The sequence below is a fragment of the Phyllostomus hastatus genome, unplaced genomic scaffold (assembly GCF_019186645.2).
Source record: "Phyllostomus hastatus isolate PE091 unplaced genomic scaffold, TTU_PhHast_1.1 phas_contig_86, whole genome shotgun sequence".
In the NCBI taxonomy this organism is placed as follows: Eukaryota; Metazoa; Chordata; class Mammalia; order Chiroptera; family Phyllostomidae; genus Phyllostomus; species Phyllostomus hastatus.
In genome coordinates, this window is record NW_025333977.1 from 92,353,111 (window position 1) to 92,373,067 (window position 19,957).

Genomic DNA, 19,957 nt, shown 5'->3' on the forward strand with positions numbered 1-19,957 from the left:
CAGGAGTAAGGCAGTTAACCACACAGGACATGTAAAGGCAGCTCTAGGTGAATATTTAATTCTCCTGGCTAATATTTGATTCTTGCTTATTTCTGTTTACTTGCCCTGGGAGGCCACACTACTCAAATAGAATTGGGTTCCCAAGAGGAGCAGCAGAGAAGCGGTGAAACTGGATTCCGGCACTCGCTTGTGTGCTGACACAAGCGTCGGACAACTGGATCCCTGAATGCGAGAACTGCTTCAAATCCAAATGCTACTTACACGTCACACTATTCAGGGTTGGCGATTAAACCGCCTTTGGGATACTTAGAAAATTCTACTTGAATTAATGCCCCTTGAAAACACACGTTAAGTGGAAAAGGATCTCCGATCACCCATTCTCCTGCTGCATCCTCCTCTATCCGAAAATCTCGAAATGTAACGACATGTGGGCCTCCACTGGAGGTGCAATCATTTAGAAAACCTTTTGGAACTGAGCACTGCAATGCCTTCTGTTTACGTAACATAACAACAAGCCTATGTGATTCTTCTAGGCCCTAATGATGCACTGGCTTCTATGTCATCTTGGACTCTCAGTTCCCAAGGGCAGTGACCACAGTACTGTTTTGGTCTGTATAACCCGCACTGTCATGCTCCAGTTACATAACAAGGGCCTAATAAAGGTTTCTGACACATACTTAGAAAAGCTGAAACCCACAAAGTAACTGCATCATCTCCAAGGAGAAAATCAGTGGTATAATGAGGAAAGAAGGCAGAAGTCAAGAGTTCTAACTGCAAAAGAACACCCCTGAATAAAAACAAATGGGCTAAAGCTAGAGATGGTGTTCCAGCTCCTTACCACCACTTTTATTTATCTAAAATCACCTGTCTGAGCACAGCAGCTATACGTCCAAACACAGAACCCATGGATCCTGTCACAAAAAATACACTTCCAGCCAGTAATGATGCTCCTAATACTCGCCCACAGTTACCATTGCAATGGCCACAACCAGCTTTAAAAAAAATCGTGTATGTTTGGCTACTGGGAATGAAGGTCTGTGAACTAACTGTGCAGCAGGGATCCCACACTTCCCAGGTGAAGGATCCACCTTTCGTTCCCCAGAGGTGCTGGGATCCCTGGTACAAAGGGCCACTGATACGTTGTGGCACTGCGGTGCTGGCGGGGAGGGCGGGTGTGTCCCTGCAGCCACCAGACCACTGACGGCCGACTCAGGTGGAGCTCTGCCACTAACCGCGCTCCCTGCTCCAGTCACTACAAAGCATTTCTCATCTTTTCTTTTTCCTTAAGATGCTGGTCTCCATTTCAGCCCGTCACCAACAGCAGTTCTCCCTTCCTGGATCTGGACAAGCCAAACCTACAATTTTGAACATGATATCAAAAGAGAGCTCGTTGTGCTTCCACCTTTCCTCACATGGTAAAGAATCATGTGGATGATGGCTGTGCTTTCCTGCACTGGGAACTTCCATGTGGAGGTAAAGATAACCTCGAGCACAATTAAAAGAGCATGCAGGCACTACAGGAAAAGATTAGCTCATCATCTTCTTATTGAACATGCCCATATACCCCCTCCTAACACCCTCCCCCACCCCTACACACATTTATCAACTAGCAACATCATTCGAGGGAGGCAAAAGAGCCCAGGCTTCCCTGGACCACAAGAAGCCTCTCTGGTGACTGGAGCCACCCCACTGACTCAGAAGCTTGGGGTTCTTATCTGAGAGCCGTCACCACCTACTCTCACTCCATGTCTCAGACAGGCCCCCCAAAGCTTCTTTATTCCACGTTCTCTACCCTGCAGTCCCACATCACTGCCCACTCTGGCTGTGGAAGAGTTAAAGGCGTGCTTGAAAACCTCTTGCAATTATAGAGTATTACACGTGGCAATTACACTATCTACTGATGTCATGCAGCCAATGGCATCTGCTCCTCCTTCCTCAGGAAGAATTATGTAACTTAGGGGTGAGAAACTTAGGTCCACCGTGACATTATTTTATGCTTCAACAGGAAGCATTTGAGATCACAAATACTGTACCATTGCAAACACCAGTCACTGCTACACATTCAAACGAATCCCTGCCCAAGCAGCTCTCAGCGTGCTTGTGTGCCTGTGTCCTACCTGAGGCCGTTGAGGACTGTGTGCTGCTCTCAGCATGGAGAGTGGTAGATTTGAGAGTCAGCACTTCAGCTAGAGACACGCCTGTGCTTTGGGGAGAAGGAGGTGTTCTGAGGAAATGTGAAGCTGGGCTGTACTCTTCTGAAATGCCAGGCACCGTTGTCAGTTCTTTAGCTGATGTGGGTACACTGGTCAGGGAGCTCGATCGGGTAGTATCATCTACGTGCACTTGGTCCCTTCTTGTGATGACGGCAACTTGCGTTGAGATTCGTGGCGCTACAATTTCAGGACTGGTTGGCAAGAACTCTTTTCCGGCCATAGTCTGTACTGCTGTGGGGCCAGCCATTGGAGTTGCTGTGCTCAACAAGGGGCTGGGCGTGGGCACGGGGGGGTGAGAGGTCCTGTGAGTGGTAGCTGTCAGAGCTGGAGCTGTTTGGGCTAAGCTGGTGCTCGTGGCTGGAAAGATCTGCTCAGTAGAGGACTCTGTTAAGGTGGGGGGTGAAGGAATCCCTGAAGCAGAGCTCACTCTTTCAGTTTCCATGGCCCCCGTGGGCAGAGGCTGCAGGCTTGGTGGCTTTGATTCTGTAAACGTTTTCTCGTGGTATGAGCTGCTCTGGTGCGTGGGATCTGCTGTTCGACTACTGGAGAGCATTTCCACAGATGATGCCATTGTCGACATCCGAACTGCAGCCACAGGCGTGTCCCTTGCCCTGGGCTGGGCCAGTGTAGGAGATGAAGGCAGTAGGGTTGTCTGGGACACGGGCGGTGAGGCAGGGGTGGACTCTGTCAGGGATATCGGTAAAGGTGGTGGTGAGGAAGAAAAAGGTGTGGGCGCATCAGAAGTGGACTCAGGGGGATGAGCGAAGGCCCTGGTGGATGACAGGGTTGAGGAGGAAGACTGGTGAGACTGGGACACTGAGGGCAGGGGCAAAGGGGAACCTGACGAAGAAGAGTCACCAACCGATCCAGCATGTGTGCCCACAAGCACCAAGGTTTTTGGCATGTTAATGGTGGGTGTGGAGGATGGAAGCTTGGCTGTATGCAGACCCAGCGACTCAGTGGAAGGCTGAGCATATTCCCCTCCATAGAATGAGACATTACTTCTTTCCGTCTGAACCTGAGAAGAGGAAGGATAGTCTGAATGTGAGGAGTCTGAGATCTTAATAGAAGAGGTCGAACTCTCCCTTATCTCCAAGGATGAACTGCTGTCTGTGATGGACAGTAATGCCCGTTCTCCTCTGGTGAAAGTAGAGGAGATGTAGGTGTGGTCTGTGTGGTCGCTGGAAGCCCTCTGTTCAGTGTTGGTGCCACTCACTTGTTCGGAGCTAATTCCAGTGACTGCAAAGGGAAAGATTAAAGTTAGGTGAACTGAACGAATAAGCAACCTCCTGAACACACACTGTAAAAAAGACCACTAGTGTCCTATCCACGAACCCCAGTGGGTGAAACCCTTCCTTGGAGATGCGGTTTCCAATGGTGAGCTCTCTGGAGAGGCAGTGTGGAAGGCAGGCAGGGTCTGTGTCTGCTGGGCAGATTTGCGTGCCTCCAAGGAGCCCGGTGGCAGCAGTGGAAAAAGGGTCATGAAAGAAGTGGGGCCGGGGGCCAAAGAATAGGGAACAGGTCCAAATTCCTTCCACAGGCCTATTTCGATAAAAGCAAATCGGTATCTTAAAAGCTCTTAAGAGCCCAAATAGAACAATAGTTATGCCTAAATGGAAGAAGGAAAACCCTCCCAACTTTCCAATCTGTATGAGATATTTCTTTCCCAGGAGATCGGTCTTAGCCACAGCGTGGCTGTTCTCTTTTATGCAAGCATCCTGGCAGACACCCTTGGCAAGTGCGGGGTGGAGGGGGGGGGGGGGGGGCGGGTGAGAGAACACAGAAAGTTCTCTTTGTAAAGATCTTGTAAGGATCTTCCGCAGCGGATGGAACTTAATCATTCTGGCACCATGGGGCCATGGACAGACGGGCTGAAGGAGAGTGCGGAAGGAGGCCTGCTCACCACCTCTGGGAGCGGCATGAGCCGCAGTCCCCTTCCCGTGCAGAGGGGCGCTGTCTGTTCCTCCGTCTCTGTCTTCGGGCGCCGCCTCCCGGGAGGTCACGCTTGCGTTGGCGAGAGACCGCAGCGTGCGCTCTCCGCTGCCAGTGAACGTGGCTGAAGTGTGCGGCCTGCGGGCACCGGCCCCGGACGTCTGGGCCGGCTGTCCCTGCGTGTCCGCGTCGGCACTGACTTCCAGCTCAGGCCCGTCTTCAGTGGCTACGGGAAGATTGAAAAGGGAAAGATAAATACACGATTTCTCTCACAGGTGGAATCTAATGAACTACAAAACAAAGTCAAGACAGACTCACAGATAAAAAGCAGGCTGACAGCGGGGGGGCGGGAGGGCGCAGGATTGGGGGCTAGAGAGACTGAGCAGAAAAGAAACAAGAGAAACTCATGGACGTGAACAACAGTGCGACTGTGGGGTGGGGGTGGTGGGAGGGAGTGGAAGAGGCTAGAGGAGGTAAGCAGTGATGGAAGGAAACTTGACTTGGGGTGGTAAACACAAAACACAACATACAGATGACGTGCTGTGGAATTGTGCACCTGAAACATGTATAATTTTGTTAACCAGTGTTATGCCAATAAATTCAATAAAAAGGAAAAAAAGGACGATTGAAAAGGGGATGACCAGGCAGTGCAGCAGGAGACAGCAGCAGGGACTTGAGTCTCAGGAGGAAGCCTCACTTCCTGGACTTGGTTAGCCCAGATGCTTCCTAGGCTTCCTCAGGACTTCACCTGAGAAGACCAAACGCGTGGTGCCCCTGCAGACGCCCATCAGTGACTGAGAGCTCAGGAGCACTGCGGGTCAGCACGTGTTCGGGTGACCCGGATTAATGGGCGGGTTTATTACTTAACTGAACAGGATCAATACTGTATTCTGCTTGGAGATACATAACAAATCGAGTTTATGTCACCACGGGTGGTGGCCGCAGGGGAGGTGAATGGTGGGCTAAAGACTAACAACCCTACTGGGGCTTTAGGCCTTTTGACAAGACCTAGTGGGAGGCCCACATTACTCTGAGGGCTTTCACCTCCCGGTGGCACCGGTGCTGTGTGAACTGACCCAGGGTCTGCCATTCTGTAGTGTTTGTTCTCCATCCTAACACATCTGTGAGAAACAGCATTGTGCTCAGAGGTTACAGGTGGGCTTGCGGTTTGTGTGTGTAAGTTTTAAATGTATTTGTTTTGTTTTCTTGCTAGGGATAGAATAGGGACAGGTGACACATGAATAAATATCCGTTTCTTCCTTTCTTGGACGTGGAAATGAGGTCCAATTTTTCTTGGCCTAAATATTTCATAATCTGGCTCTATGAGAAAACAGGCTCTTTTCCTGGTTCTCATTCCTGTTCCCAGACCAGACTAGCTCTTGATATCCCATGGAGACGACTCGATGGAAAACAGATGTAAAGCAGAGTGTTAGGTAAGTTCACTTCATGAGAGGTTCATGTTCACTGACAGACAGAGATGAGCATGGGGACAGGGATACGACAGTGACCTGGAGCAGCACTGAGAAAGCCCGGAACCAGGGAAAGATGACACTTGACTCAGGGCTTAAGAGACCCGTGGAAGATCCACCAGTAGAGGCTTCAGAGCAGAGCGAATCTGAGCACAAGTTCCCTAGGCAAACAGGGCAAGGCCTGGGATGGGAGGTCGTTAGGCTCTGTGAGACAGAATTTAGGCAAACGACCCCACGAGGCTGGCAGACTTCACTCTGTGGAGAGTCATGACCTGAAACAGAGGGGCTGTGTCTGAGTCCATGAAAGGAACAGCTGGAGAACTCTGAAAGTTTGGACAGCACAGTCAGCCTTGGGCAGTCAGAGGAGACAAGATAAAGCGTTATTTGAACCCGCAGTGAGGTGGTTTCAGGAATGAGGTTGTTCTGTATCTAGCACTTTATAACCCAACCCCAGGATCCGCTCCCATTTTCCACTAGACCCACCTGAGCATTAACTGCGGCGTAAAGGGCACCGAGGGGCGGGAAAAGGAAAGGCTGGAGAACCCAAGCTCCTGGTTTGAAATGTAACCAGTTTGAGCCCCACAACTGTGAGGGTGGAAAATCATCCCTTTTGTTTAGGAGACAGATAATGCATTTTCCATGCACAGACATAAAGGAGCATGAGCATCTTCCACCATTAATTATGGTATTCTTTCATGATTATGGTATTCTTTCATGATAAGCACGTTTTCTCGCGTCACACGAGTAGTAATGCATGCTGATTTTCCTCACCAATTAGGATGTGCATATGGGGAAATGCAGATGTTATTATTGGTGGTGAAGAGGTAACAATTTAAACCTAATGTAAGTTTAAATGATACATTAATGCATTTTTGCTTTAGTCTGTACACAATTCACATGGATAAGGCTGCTGAGAGTGGTTTTTAAAAATTACACAAAACCATCATTAGAAAGGAACATCAAAAAGTTTTCTCAAATTGATAAATTGGACTTCATCAAAATTAAAAACTTTCATCCTTCAAATAATGCCACGAAGAAAGTGAAGAGACAACTCACAGAATGGACAAAAATGCCTGCAAATCATATATCTGATATGAGGCTGGTATCCAGAATATGCAAAGAACTCTTATTACTCAAAAAAGGACAAATAACCCAATTTAAAAATAGTCAGATCAGAACGGACATTTCCTAGGAAGATATACAAAGGGCCAACGAGCACCGGAAAAGGTGCAAATCAAACCACAATGAGACACCACGTCACACCCACTGGGATGGCGAGCGTCAGAAAAGATGGGTGACCACAAGCGCTGGCAAAGACGCTGAGACACTGGAACCTCCGTACACGGCTGGTGAGAAGATAAAGTGGTGCAGCCGTTTTGGAACAGACTGGCAGTTCTCCGAAAGGTTAAAAATAGAGTAACTATTTAACCCAGCAATCCAAGAGAATTGAAAATACATGTTCACACAAAAATTTGTACTGGAATGTCCACAATAGCATTATTAATAATAGCCAAAAGACTTCTTAAATACCTACACATCCACCGACTGCTAAAAAGGTGAACAAAATGCGGTCCATCCACACAATGGAATGTGACTCAGCCACAAAAAGGATGAAGTACTGATACATGTTACCACACCGATAGATCTTGAAAATAGTATGCCAGCCACATATCAAATGATGCCACATACATGAAATGTCTACAATAGGCAAATCCAAAAAGTAAATTGGGGTTGTCAGAGGCTGAGAGGAAAAGAGAATGGGGAGTGACTTCTGGCACCGAGTTCCATTCTGAGTGATGAAGATCTTCTGGAATTAGACAGTGGTGAAGGTTGCACAACTTTGTGCATGTACTAAAAAACAGCTTAAATCATACATGTTAAAGGGGAGAATTGTATAGAATGTGAACTAGATCTCAATAAAGCTATTTTAAAGAGAGTCTCTCGAACAACCTTCCAGGAGCTGTGTGGCGAGACAGGCATGGGGTGTGAGGTGGGCTACAGGGAGTGGAAAACCCTGGACAGAAAGGCCCCTAAACTCTGTGTGGGATGGGCAGGTGGCAACAGCAACTCTGTGGAGATTACCAGAAAAGTTTCGGGACATGCTGGTATCTCTGTGTCCACCAGCTAGAAGAATGGCCTGGGAAAAATGAAACTAGAGGAGAATATGGAGCCATTTCATTAACACATGGCCTTACTATGCTCCAGAAGATCACAGGGCTGGTAAGTCCCCGTCCCCTCCACGTGGGCAGTTCTATGGGGTGGAAACTCACTCGAGCGTTCCCCGCGTGGTGCCGAGGACTCCAGGCTTTCTGAGGAGGACGAGGACAAAGCCTCGGTGGCCAGCTCAGAGTAACTCTTCTCAGCCCGCGCTGTGTCACTCCCTCCAGACTGTGGGGCAGAGGCTGAGAACAGGGTCAAAACTGAAGCATTCACGACTTCGGCATAGGAAGCAGACCTTGCTGTCACCTCTGCAGATGTCTCGCTGTGGGTCGACACCCAGCGTGCAATGCTCCCTCCAGCTTTGCCCAGCGGGACTGACAGAGGTTCCGTCTGATACAGGGGGCTTCCATTTTCCATATGAGGGCTGCTGGCCCACTGGTGTCCTCCCAAGCCTGCAAGATGTCAGAGAAAAGAGCTGCTGTGACATGGATGTGAAAGAGACCCCTCCACCACTGAGAGGTGAGCCCTCTCCCAGCAAAGATCCCCTTTGCAATGGCCTTGCACAGAATGTGTTATATGTGCAACCTGACATGCATTTTCATATCCTAAATAATTAATTCTAAATGTTTCAGTGTCAATAAGATACCAGTACTAAGAGTAAACGTTGGGGAAGAGGGGAGCTTTTAAACAGCATGAAAGAAGCTGCAGAGTAATTAATAAGCTTGAGTATTTTACTCTCTCTCCCCAAATGCTCCCTCCAGGGAGGGAGCGTGTTATGTCTAACAAATATGATATACCAAATATAGTGCTTGGTCAGAACCATTTTTAAAAAAGAGTTCTGTTATTAATAGATTTTTCTAATTTTGAGGTACAGCAAACAAGAAATAAACTATAGGGAGTACACTGACGTCATGAGCTTAGGAAATGTATTTGTAACTGCACATTACAGTTTTAAAGACGATCTACGGAATAACGAACTAGTTTTACAGGCAGGACAGGTCGCACTTTGGAGCCGACGCTGCGGTGACAAGATGCACCCAACAGCGAGGGCTCCGGGGCTGAGGTGTCTGCTCAGCCCACGTCCCCTGACCCTTGGTGTCCTTCCTCCTCTACAAAAAAGCAGGAGGAATGATGCCTGTCAGAAGAGTTCACAGCGTTTTCATAAGAACGAAAGTCAAAATGTGGCAATGTGACATACTAGATAAAGGAGACGGTGTCATCCAAGGACGCTCGTTCTTAGAGGCTGCACATGATCTTGAAGCCGTCGCTAAGAAAATCCAACACTTTTTAAATATCCATAACAGATCAAGCAAAACGGAATACTTACTTGGGGAATCATTTTGCCAAAACCCTATCGAGCCCTTGGAAGATGAAAGGCCAAATGCATCTTCTGCGGACGGCTCAGTGAACTCCCCACGCCCTGGACTCCTCATCACCCCAGCGTTTCTTCTCAACTCTGCATCAGACGGTGAAGAATGGACTGATGCTGACGTCGTGGTCACCTCAGCATCCTCAGGGAAACTCTCCGTTTTGTTTAGGGGCCCCAGGCTGACAGGTGGAGACTGGGTCACCCTGGGGTCATCACTGGGGACTGTGGTGGCAGCATGGACCCTCTCTGTCCGACTGACGAAGGTGCTCCGGGGAGCAGTGGGGCTGCTCGGCCCCTCCACAATTCCAGATGCTAAAACAGAAAAAGAGATGCTCAGGACTAACCAGCGGGGTTAAGAAAATCAGGGATGCATCTAGATACAAATAATGTTTATTACATTTTGGTAGGTAAATCTAGGTGATGTGGACCTGACACAGACTCATTTGACACACTCATTCACTCTCTCCCCTTGCTCGATTTCTCACAGAGCTAAGTGAGAAGCAGGGGTGTTCTTCACCAAGCACAGTGGAAAGCTTCCGCTCGAGCTAAAAGAGAGATAAAAGAAAGCGAAAGCCTCTTGACATTATTTGCCTTGGATTTTATAGCAGAAGGTAAAGCTTCTACTCTTGAGTTCACCTTAGAGCTTATACAGGGCAAGCCATCGTGATACAGGACAGGTCTTTGTTTCATTGTAAACTACAATAAATTGTAGTTACAATCTATTGTAAATTGTTTTACTGTAGCCGTTGTAACCTTTTGTCCAAGTGCCACTACAGAGGAAAAGCCATGTATAAAAATGAACAAAAGCGGAGCTGTTCCATGGTACGCAGCTCCCACCAGGGGACCCATGGGGAGGCCCAGGGCTCTGCACAGCAGAAACAGCACCGGCCCAGAGAAGCAACCTCCCCCACCCCTTGTCACCACCAAGGGAACTCTGTTACTTCCCACCTCATGGCCACCACAAACCTTCTGTTTGGAAAGACTATTAACTGAAATGCATTTTTTAAGTAACAGAGCTTCCAATCAGCAGGAGATAGTCATTGTTACCCCACTGATTCGATTTAATTCCAGCCAAAAGCAAACAGGCTCCATTATTGTCCTTTGCCTCTTTAGGCTCTGGAGGCCAGCTCACAAGTTCACACTCTACTCCACTGGGCCCCTGGCAGATCCAGGACTCGGGCTGGGAACAGTTTTTCTGATGAGATGGATGGCAGAGACTGGGTTAATTACCAAGGACCTCTAAGAACAGAATCATACACCACCGTTTGAAATGCACAACCTGCTGCACAAAAGGACAGGTGGCTCGCTCGCAGCTCCTTCCACAGAGCCCTTCCCAAGGACACCCCGAGCACAGCCCTCGGAGCACACACCGAAACCTGCACTCCACGCCGCAGTGATCTGCAGGGAAGCTCATCGAGTGCGGAGAGACACGGCAAGCAAGATCCAAAGGCGAGAAAAAAGAGTGTTATTTTTCTTTTTAAGCCAAAAATAATAAAAAAGGACTCTATACTCTATAATGAAAGGTTTCAAGCTGTTAACGATGACCTAGAAAGAAAAGGAAGTTCTCATTATAAATGGTTCCTTGAAGACCTGTCCTATGTACAGTTCTGACCAAAAGCACAAGCAAATATTAAATATAACTAGAAAAAGAGCACAGGAAACACAAAGGCCCCTTTTGCTCGCATACAGACCATAGAACCAACTATGCCCGACCATGGCTGGCAGCTCTGGTCCCTGGACACTAATGAAGACAAAATGAAGATGGAGGCGATCCACACAACTAGCAACTAGAAGAAGAGAGAAGACCCAGACACAAAAATAGAGTCCCAGCTTACCTGAACCCACCCCTACCTAAAAACAAAAACGCATTGCCCTGGCCAGTGTGGCTCAGTTGGTTGGAGCATTGTCTCGTGTATGGAAGGTCTCAGGCTCGATTCCCAGTCCGGACACACACCTGGACTGCGGGCTTGGTCCCTGTCAGGGCGTGTACGGGAGGAGTCGACCAATGTTTCTATCTCACATCGGTGTTTCTCTCTTCTTCTTTCTCTCCCCCTATTCCTCTCTCTCTAAAATCAATAAATATATTTTAAAAAATAAATAAATGCCATCCTTCATAAAAAAAACAAAAAAAACACATTAATATAAAAGAAGGAGTGCTTACTATAGATGCATCGCAAACCCTTGTTCAACCACTCAGCAGCTCAGGCCCAACTTCATTCCAGCTGCCATCTGACTCCACCAAGTTCCAGCCTCGCTGGGCACTGGGTGCTCTTTCAAAGCACGTTTTCTCCCAGTAAGTGGCATTATCTCATCCATCTAATGTACAGTGGCGGTTATATGGGACCAGCCTGAATACCTTCTAGCAAATCAATGGCCACAGAAATATTACAAAAGTCACAGATGCTACAATCATAAAAAGAAAGTGGCTGTTCTCCCTGGCCTGTGGGGGCTCTGTGGAACATTTGCTTCATCAACTCATTATCATCATTATTAAAAGCTGCCACTTACTGACCAATTATGATGTGCCATTCTATATGTGCACCTTTATACACCGCGCCAAGTAAGTACTCTGTACTCTGTAAGTACTCTGTGCACATGATCTCGCTCAGTCCTCACAGTCAAGTTCTGAAGCAGTGTGAAGACTTCTGGAGAGCCAGTGCCTCTTCATCAAAAGACAAAATGGTCAAACTAATCTATAATCAGCCCTTAATCACCAAATGAGCACCTGTTAACTACACGTAGGGGAAATTTCCTACCATGTTTCTAATGAACAGGCCAGCTGTATTGATTAGTTAGGAGTCGCCCTTCCTTCATTTCTACCCCTAAAGCAGCAATTCAAAAGCTGGAAGACCATCGACTTGGGAGCAGAAACAAGCAGAGTCCCCTGAGTTTACTACAGGAGGTGGAAAGAATGACTGCTCCTCTGGTAGAACGCCTGGGCCAGTCTCCAGCCTCAGCACAAACACGGGAGCTTGGGGCATGCATCAGAACGCGCCGCCTCGGCTCGACTGCTCCCCAGAACCTGCCAAAAATCTAGCTGAAGCAGCTGATATTTGAGAAAGATATGCTAAATCTGCAATCTTCTGGCTTATTTATGCTCTCTTCGTTAGATCGCCTCAAAGCAATTTACCTGGACCACATTAGCTCAGCTCCCACAGAAACACTTTCATGAGTTGAGATCCAGTATTACACTCTCAGCTCCAACTGAGAATCTATATAAAATATCGCCTTTTAAAGAACATTAGCATAATTTGCACAAAACAGCAATCGATGGCATTTTCTATTATAATTCTCAACCTTCCTTATATAAATATTCCTCTTAGAATGTGTTGCCCACAAAACACTTAGGCCCGTGGATGGGACTGTGTGCTTACTAATCAGACCACAATCTCAGGCCCCACCCAGTCTCCCTTTGTGCCCTGGTTTCCAGGAAGCTCGGCAGTAAATTTAGTGCCCAACTGTAGCTGCTCTCACACAATTCAACACACATATAACTCTTTCCACCTTCAGAAGAGAATTTTTTTCCCTGTCAGTTGCTTTACTTACTTTTTCCCCTTGTGATTCAATAATACACGGTCATTATGGAAGGTAGAGAACGATACAAAGTAGCAGAAAAATCATTTCAGATAGCTTCTCATCTCTTTTTAAAATCTGATTCAGCTCTTTGGGCCTACACCTGCTTTCAAGAGTACACTGGCTGGCACACGATTTCTGCTTGGAAGCGGGCAACGGCTGGCTCCCCGAGCCTCGGGAGAGGCTGTGCCGCGTGGCTGTTCCTGTGTAGCAGGCTGAGGAGTGAAAGGAGGCACGGAATGCAAAGACTGATGTGTTTGGAGCAACAGATGCTGGAGCTAGAAAGAATCTTTAGGATCATCTGATCTAATCCTTTCATGTTTCAAATGAGAAGCCTCACTCTCCCTGGGCCTGGCTCCCGGCAGGCCACCCCAGCGATCACCCGGCGGGCAGCACCACTCCCCTGGCCGGTTGAAGAGCCAGGGCTCTCACTGAGTCACATCTATTAGTGTGTGGAGTGGCCAAGTGTCGAAAGACCCATGCTGCCGCCACACTTCCTCTACACCCTGTTCCACAGATGGGCCAGGTGGGCCAGTGACTCCGGTCTGCCTCCAACAAGCCCTGCCAGCCTGGACCTCCTGGACCCCATGGCCAGAAAGGGACAGTAAAATCTCAAGATGTAGATTTGATGGAAGGAAGGAGGTATACCAGGGCTCTGGCTAGCAGGGGAGGGGGTACTAGCCCAGCCTCAAAAATGGAGAACTTTGTTTTCCCATTGGTTTCAGGTCCTTGTGCATGTCCCCTCGGCACCTGACTAGGGAGGCTGGAGGCTGGAGGCTGGAGGCTGGAGGCTGGACCAGACTTCCTGGATGCCTGGCTATCCCCTCATTTAATAGCAGCCAATGCCCTCTTCAGCATCTAAGAAAGAGGTGGTACTCTACCTGGTGCAGAACACCCCATTTGCCAAGAAGGAAGAGAACTGCTCAACGAAAGACTCAAGAATTGGAAAGACTGGGCACTATTCTTTTAAAATTAAAAGTATAGGGTTCTGCTCTGGCTGGTGTGGCTCAGGTGGTTGGGCGTCATCCTGCAAAGGGAAAGGCTGCAGTGCAGGTTGGATTCCCAGTCAGGGCACATGACTGGGTTGCGGGGGGCATGTACGAGGAGCAACCGATCAATGTTTCTCTTCCTCTCTTTCTTCCTCCCTTTCCCCCCTCCCAAAATAATTAAATAAAGTCTTTTTTAAAAAGTAGAAGGTTCTGAAATGATGAATGCTCAAAGAATTTGAGGACCAATTAATTTTTTAATGTTGAAAATACAGGGCACTACAGAGTCAAGTGCAGTAAAGCTAGAAACACAGGCTGACTTTCAAATATACCACAGCAGTGGGTTGAATTTAAATTATAAATATTGAATGACCCTAACCAGAACTAAAGTGTAGCTTAGAAAATGCTTCCTTTCCACCATTTAGTAAAGCTGGTGGTAAATCACTGAACCACAGAACTTTGAAGTTGGAAACGATCATAGCTTTTATCTGATCTAACCAATGTTTAAGAATAATCTTAAAAAGCAATCTCCGAAAAACACGAATCATAAATTATATGCATACTCAGCCAGCAGGAAACGATGTACAAAGTATAAGAAAGAGGAACTGGCAGGTTTAAATAGGCATCACAGAAAGGACCTCTGGGTTCGGTTTCTGCGCTGATGACAGAAACCCAAACCCCGAGTCTTGCAAAGTACTTCTAAGCACCCCTGACCTTTGAAAGTTTTGAAGTGGCAATTTGTAGGGTAACCTAACTTCTATTTCCCAAGAGTATTTCTAACCCAATGTGTCCTACTCCTTCTGGCATGGGGATGAAAACACACTCAGCATTCACCGACTTGAAATGAAACCTCAAAGAAGAGAAGAGGAAGGCAGGGTTTCCAATATTTTCTTTGGCCCGTGGCTGGGTGAGTCCTGTGATATATGGGAACATGCTACCTCCATTATTAATCAACTGTACCTTGATCCAGGGCAACGGGAAACCTCAGAGAAGTAATAGACACACCCTATGCCCTCAAAAGGGTTACAATCCATCTGGGCAGACAGGCACTAGGTTACCTAGTGTGACAAGTATACGAGACACCAAGACACCGAGGATCAGAGGGCTGAAGAAAGGCTTCACAGAGATGGAAGGAAATACCTGAGTGAGACTTAACAGATAGCTAGGAACTGGAATGACAAAGAGGTGAATACTCCACTTCCACAGCCTTGCAAACACCTGCATTAGATGATTTTTTTAAAAAATGATGCCTAGGAAAATGCATATGTTATCCTTGCCATTAAAAGAAACTTTTGCAATAGTGAAGAAACATAAACCTGACTCCCAACCAAATGATAAAATGTTCACCATTTCATTCACCTAGCATGTGGCCTCTTGTGTAAGAATTCACACCAGCCACACTTCATCTCTGCTGTGTGTGTGTGTACACGGGGGGGGGGGGGGTGGAAACAGGAAAAGCAGGTGTTGGAGGACAGAAAGCTCTAGAGCAGCCACCAGATCAGCTATTATTTTCCTCTGTATACACTTAAAGAAAACATATTTTTAAAAAAATTTTAAAGATTTTATTTATTTTTAGACAGAGGGCAAGGGAGAGACCTAGAGAGGAAGAGACATATCAATGCATGGTTGTCTCTCCTGTGTCCCCCACTGGGGACCTGGCCCACACCCCAGGCATGTTCCCTGACTGGGAATAGAACTGGCGACCCTTTGTTTTGCAGACCAGCACTCAATCCACTGAGCCACACCACCCAGGGCTTAAAAAAAATTATTAATTGATTTTAGAGAGCGTGGGAAGAGGAACATCGATTGGTTGCCTTTTGTACGCTCCCCAACTGGTGATCGAACCTACAACCCAGGTATGTGCCCTGACTGGGAATCAAAGCTGCAACCTTTTGGTGTATGCAGCAATGCTCCAACCAACTTAGCCACCTGGCCAGGGCAAAGAAAACATATTTTAAAAATGGACTTCAATACTGAGATAAATTGTGTGGGTTGTACTTTCATCCCAAATACTTTGCATTTGTACTTAATGTCTTTTCCCCTTAGTCCATTTGACAAGTATATCTAGCTCTACATGTCTACTTACTTCTATTCTAAATGACTTCAGAGGGTTAAGCTGGGATAGGGGTACTCACTTGCAGAATGCTCTGAGGGAGAAGAGTAAGACGGTGTCCTGGAGAAATGCAGCCCAGAGAGCTCCGGTTCTGAGGAATTTCTCTTCCTGGAGAATGTGGTCTCTTCTCCCGTCTCCAAAGCAGGAAGAGAGGACTGGCTCAAAACCGAAGTGGCCACTTGGGTATGCACAGTCACTTCTTCAGAGAACCCCATCCCCCTGGTTGGGGATCCCCAGGATGTCCTGCTGTCTGTGTGAGAAGGGGCACTTCTCTCTGACCCTGTACCGCTGGTCGGCAGGGGAAGCCTTCCCAAAGCTGCAAGTAGACAGTAACAATTAAAGTTCCACCAGGAGATCTCCAAATGTCTGAATAATCTTTAGTGGGCTCAGCGCTGACCTCTACAACATACATAGACGTGAGAGGAAGTCAGGAGCAACTACTTATTCTATGAAAAGCTAAGTCCTGAATGAGAGACCACAAAGTAAGATGAAGACTGCCTTTAGATCTCACAAAGACTTTGCATCCTGTGGTGAAAGTATTGGAAAATGGGCACAATGAAGCTAAGCATCGAACGACACCAAATCAGAGGTTGGTTTCTGATCCGCATGACTCCTCGTTCACATTCCACAAAGCTGGTTTAAGAATCTACTTTAATTCAGCATAAACAAAATTTCTAATACCCAGAAGACCAGCAAACCCAGGCAGCATTCCATACAGAGGTTCTAAGCTCTAACTCCATTACTCAGGAATGAAACACAAAATACTCTCATACGTACTCTTTACACAATTGAGCACTCCAACCAGACCTCCCGTAACTGGGGTGTAAAACTGCGGGGCATCTGTGATGGCTTTGTTTGCTTTTAGGCCGTGACCAAGTCCTACCGATTTTCCTTTGTGAAGAGTCTATCAATCCTTTGCTCTCCATCTTCAAGGCCACCCGGCCACATTTTAGCACCCAGTGTCTGAATTTCTATGTCTGTCTGGGGGGTCCCCCTGACTCCAGGTTCCTTTCCTTCAACCTGTCTCTCTCCCCAGACATCTTATACCTGTCTGCCAGGTGAATCCTCCCCAAATTCGCTTTAATCATGCCACTGCCTGGTTCAAAAACCTTCAGTGACTCTTGCTACTATGCCAAATCTAAACTGCCAGCCTTTAAGGTCCTCCATGGTTGTCCCTAACCCCACCTGCACAGCCCTCCTACCCACTGCTCTTCTCCTCTGTGTGCGACTTACACCGTCCCCCAAGGGAGGCTGCTGGCCGTGTGCCCCACAAAGAGCCCACCCTTCTCTCCTGGACTCATGAGGTCCAGTCACCTACTCCACAGCTGCCCTTCCACCTCACTCAGATGCACAGACTTGGGCTCAAATCCCAGCTCTGAAACCTGTTAGCTGTGGGTTGACTTCTCTGAACTTCAATTTCCAAATTCCTAAGGTAAGAATAATGTGACTTCATCGGCTTACTGTGAGAACAGAGAGACTAGACAGGTTAGTATGTAGCAGGGACCTAATCAGCATTGGTTTTCTGTCTTCCCTTCCAAATCTTGTTCATCCAGCCCCAGGCCCATCTTGAAATCCTTTGCTAAAAATGGCAAAGGACCAGCTGTGCAGACTGAAGCCAGAACATCCATCTGAGCCACGTCAACACAAACACGCCAGACGCACACCCCACCACACCTGGTACCTCTGATGTTTCTGATTGTTTCAGCTGCTGTAAGGAACCACTGGCCAGAAAGCAGCACTGAGCCCCAGATAGAAAACGTCCAGGGCTGTGCATCAGGTTCTCTGGATGTTGTTTAGATTCAGACTGGCCATGGAATACAGATTCTACGGGACTGGCAGGCCCCTCAGCAAGTCTTCACCCTTGACTGGTTTATACTTAGAACTCAGCTAACTGCAGAGTGACCGATCCCCAGCCCAGGACCCTAAGATGGTGTGAGGCTCCGGACGGGAGGGAGACTGGCAGCAGCTGTGTTGTCCAGCACTGGACACACATAAACGGAATGAGCGTCATTAGCACTAACTCACCTACGGTGCTGCTCTGGGAAGTCAGCGCTGTTGCCATCTCAGACCCAACAGGGAAAGTGGTGACATTTGCTCTCATGGAGTTGTTTCTTTCTCCAGCACCCGCTGTTCCAGTTTGAGGAGTCAAGTTTTCTGCAGCATCTAAAGGAGCGTGGCTCTTGTCGGCAGTCTGAACCATCACAAGGCCTTTGGGGGCCACTGTGGAGAAGTCCACTTGATTCTGACCAAAGGGGACGTTTTCCATCTGGGGCTCAGTGCTGCTTTCTGGCCAGTGGTTCCTTACAGCAGCTGAAACAATCAGAAAACATATCAGTGAGAACGCGTTGCCTTCTGAAAAGAGAAATAACCCTTCAGAAACATCACCATGAGCAGCTTTGTCTGTAAGAAGTGGATTCAAGTAGAATGATTTCACCTTTCTTTTTTCCCCCCACAGTAATTATTCTTACAATCAATCCAGTGGAAGGAATTATAAAGCAACAATGGTATATAGGATTACATTTCACCATAAGTGGAATAAATGATGAAATTAATAGAGCTCAACATGGGACTCTGGGAAGAAGACTTGAACCTCTGTCACCCGGGTGGGCTCAGAGTGGGGCATGGGGAGCAAAGGTCACGTGTGAGCAGAGAGAAGGAAGCTCTTCATCAGCACCAAGGCTGTGAACAGTGTCTTCTCGATGGTGGTGGGAAAATGCTGGCAGATCTTAATCCTGACACTTACTCTTGTAGGCAGGAGGTGGGACATGAACAATTCTGGGAAAATATGTGAAGAATCTGGCAATATTATCAAAACCTTATTAATGTAAATAGGTTTGGTGCAGTAACTTCGAAGGAAGGAAGGAAGGAAGGCAGGCAGGAAGGAAGGAAGGAAGGAAGGGAAGGAGGGAGGAAGGGAGGAAAGACAGAGATGGGGAGACAGAGAAGGGGAGAAAAGAGAAGGAGGAAAATAAGAAAGGAAGAAAGGACAGACCTAAAATTCCTACAGCAGATCAATTAAACCAGTTGCAGTATATCCATATGAAAGGATATTATGACATTAAAATTATGTTATAAAATAAAACAAAGACAGTCTGCAGGTATCATTGAGTTAAAGCAACAGGCTTCCAAATAGAATTTAGAGTATGATCTTGTTTTGTTAAAAATAGTGATCAAAGCAGTCACGTGTGTATGTGCCAAACACTGGTGTGAGCGCTTAACACACACTCGCTCATACTAGTCCCTGCACCTGTTGAAGGGAGGCACCCTTGCTCTCCCCACTTTGCCTGGAATGCAACAGGGGCCCGGGTGGTCACTTTCCTTGCCCGCACCATGGGGCAACCCGCTCAAAGCCCACTCCCCTGAGCTCTCGGCGGTGCTCAGCTGGAAGCTAAAGTGCTGAAGAGGAGTGTTAGGGCAAATCCTCCTGTTCCCCCCTGTTCCCAGTTCAGAGGTGCTGTGAGATGTTGCTTATTAGTATGACCTGTTACCTGAAGTTTATAAATTAGGAGTGTATTTATAGAAGAAAAAATGTTAAGTGATCATTTACTTCCACATTGCCGAAGATGATCACAGAGAGGGCATTAGTTAAAAACACTGTTAAGGATGAAGTTAAAGTGGAGGGTAAAATTGGGCACGGAGGGAACCACCTTGTAGTATCAAGGTCATTTGTAAAGGCAGCGAGTTCCGAGTTAGGGCGGGTGGGTGGGACGGACGCCCAAGTCCAACCCGAGAAGGCATGTCACATATGTAACTTGAAATTTTCCAGTAGCCGCATTTCAAAAAGTAAAACATGACAGGTAGAATTAATTTTAATAAATATTTTATTTAATCTGACATATCCAAAATTGTGCCCTGGCCAGGTGGCTCAGTAGGTTGGAGCATTATCCTGTATACTAAAAGGTTGCATGTTTGATTCCTGGTCAAGGCACATACCTTGGTTGCGGGTTCGATCCTAGGTTGGGCATGTATGGGAGGCAACTAATCACTGTTCCTCACATTGATGTTTCTCTTTCTCTCTTAATAAACATATCTTCAGGTAATGATTTAAAAAATAATACCACTGCAATATTTAATTGATATAAAAAATTACTGAGGCTTTTGCATTTTTTGTCTTGAACCTTTGAAACACAGCGACTATTTTA

The 19,957-nt window shown here is 47.2% G+C and overlaps 1 protein-coding gene across 3 annotated transcripts in view; it reads right to left on the reverse strand.

The window, feature by feature from the left end:
• Positions 1–19,957, reverse strand: part of HEG1 (heart development protein with EGF like domains 1) — an 89,314-nt gene that overhangs the window by 44,488 nt on the left and 24,869 nt on the right. For 2 of the 3 annotated variants that reach the window (XM_045850844.1, XM_045850846.1), the window contains exons 2-7: positions 17,841–18,125; positions 15,838–16,131; positions 9,102–9,455; positions 7,885–8,226; positions 4,117–4,371; positions 2,118–3,452 (exon numbers count right to left, since the gene is read on the reverse strand). In XM_045850844.1, coding sequence (XP_045706800.1) covers positions 2,118–3,452; positions 4,117–4,371; positions 7,885–8,226; positions 9,102–9,455; positions 15,838–16,131; positions 17,841–18,125 — 2,865 coding nt within the window. The remainder of the gene's footprint in view (positions 1–2,117; positions 3,453–4,116; positions 4,372–7,884; positions 8,227–9,101; positions 9,456–15,837; positions 16,132–17,840; positions 18,126–19,957) is intronic. The other variant, XM_045850845.1, reaches the window with a different exon arrangement.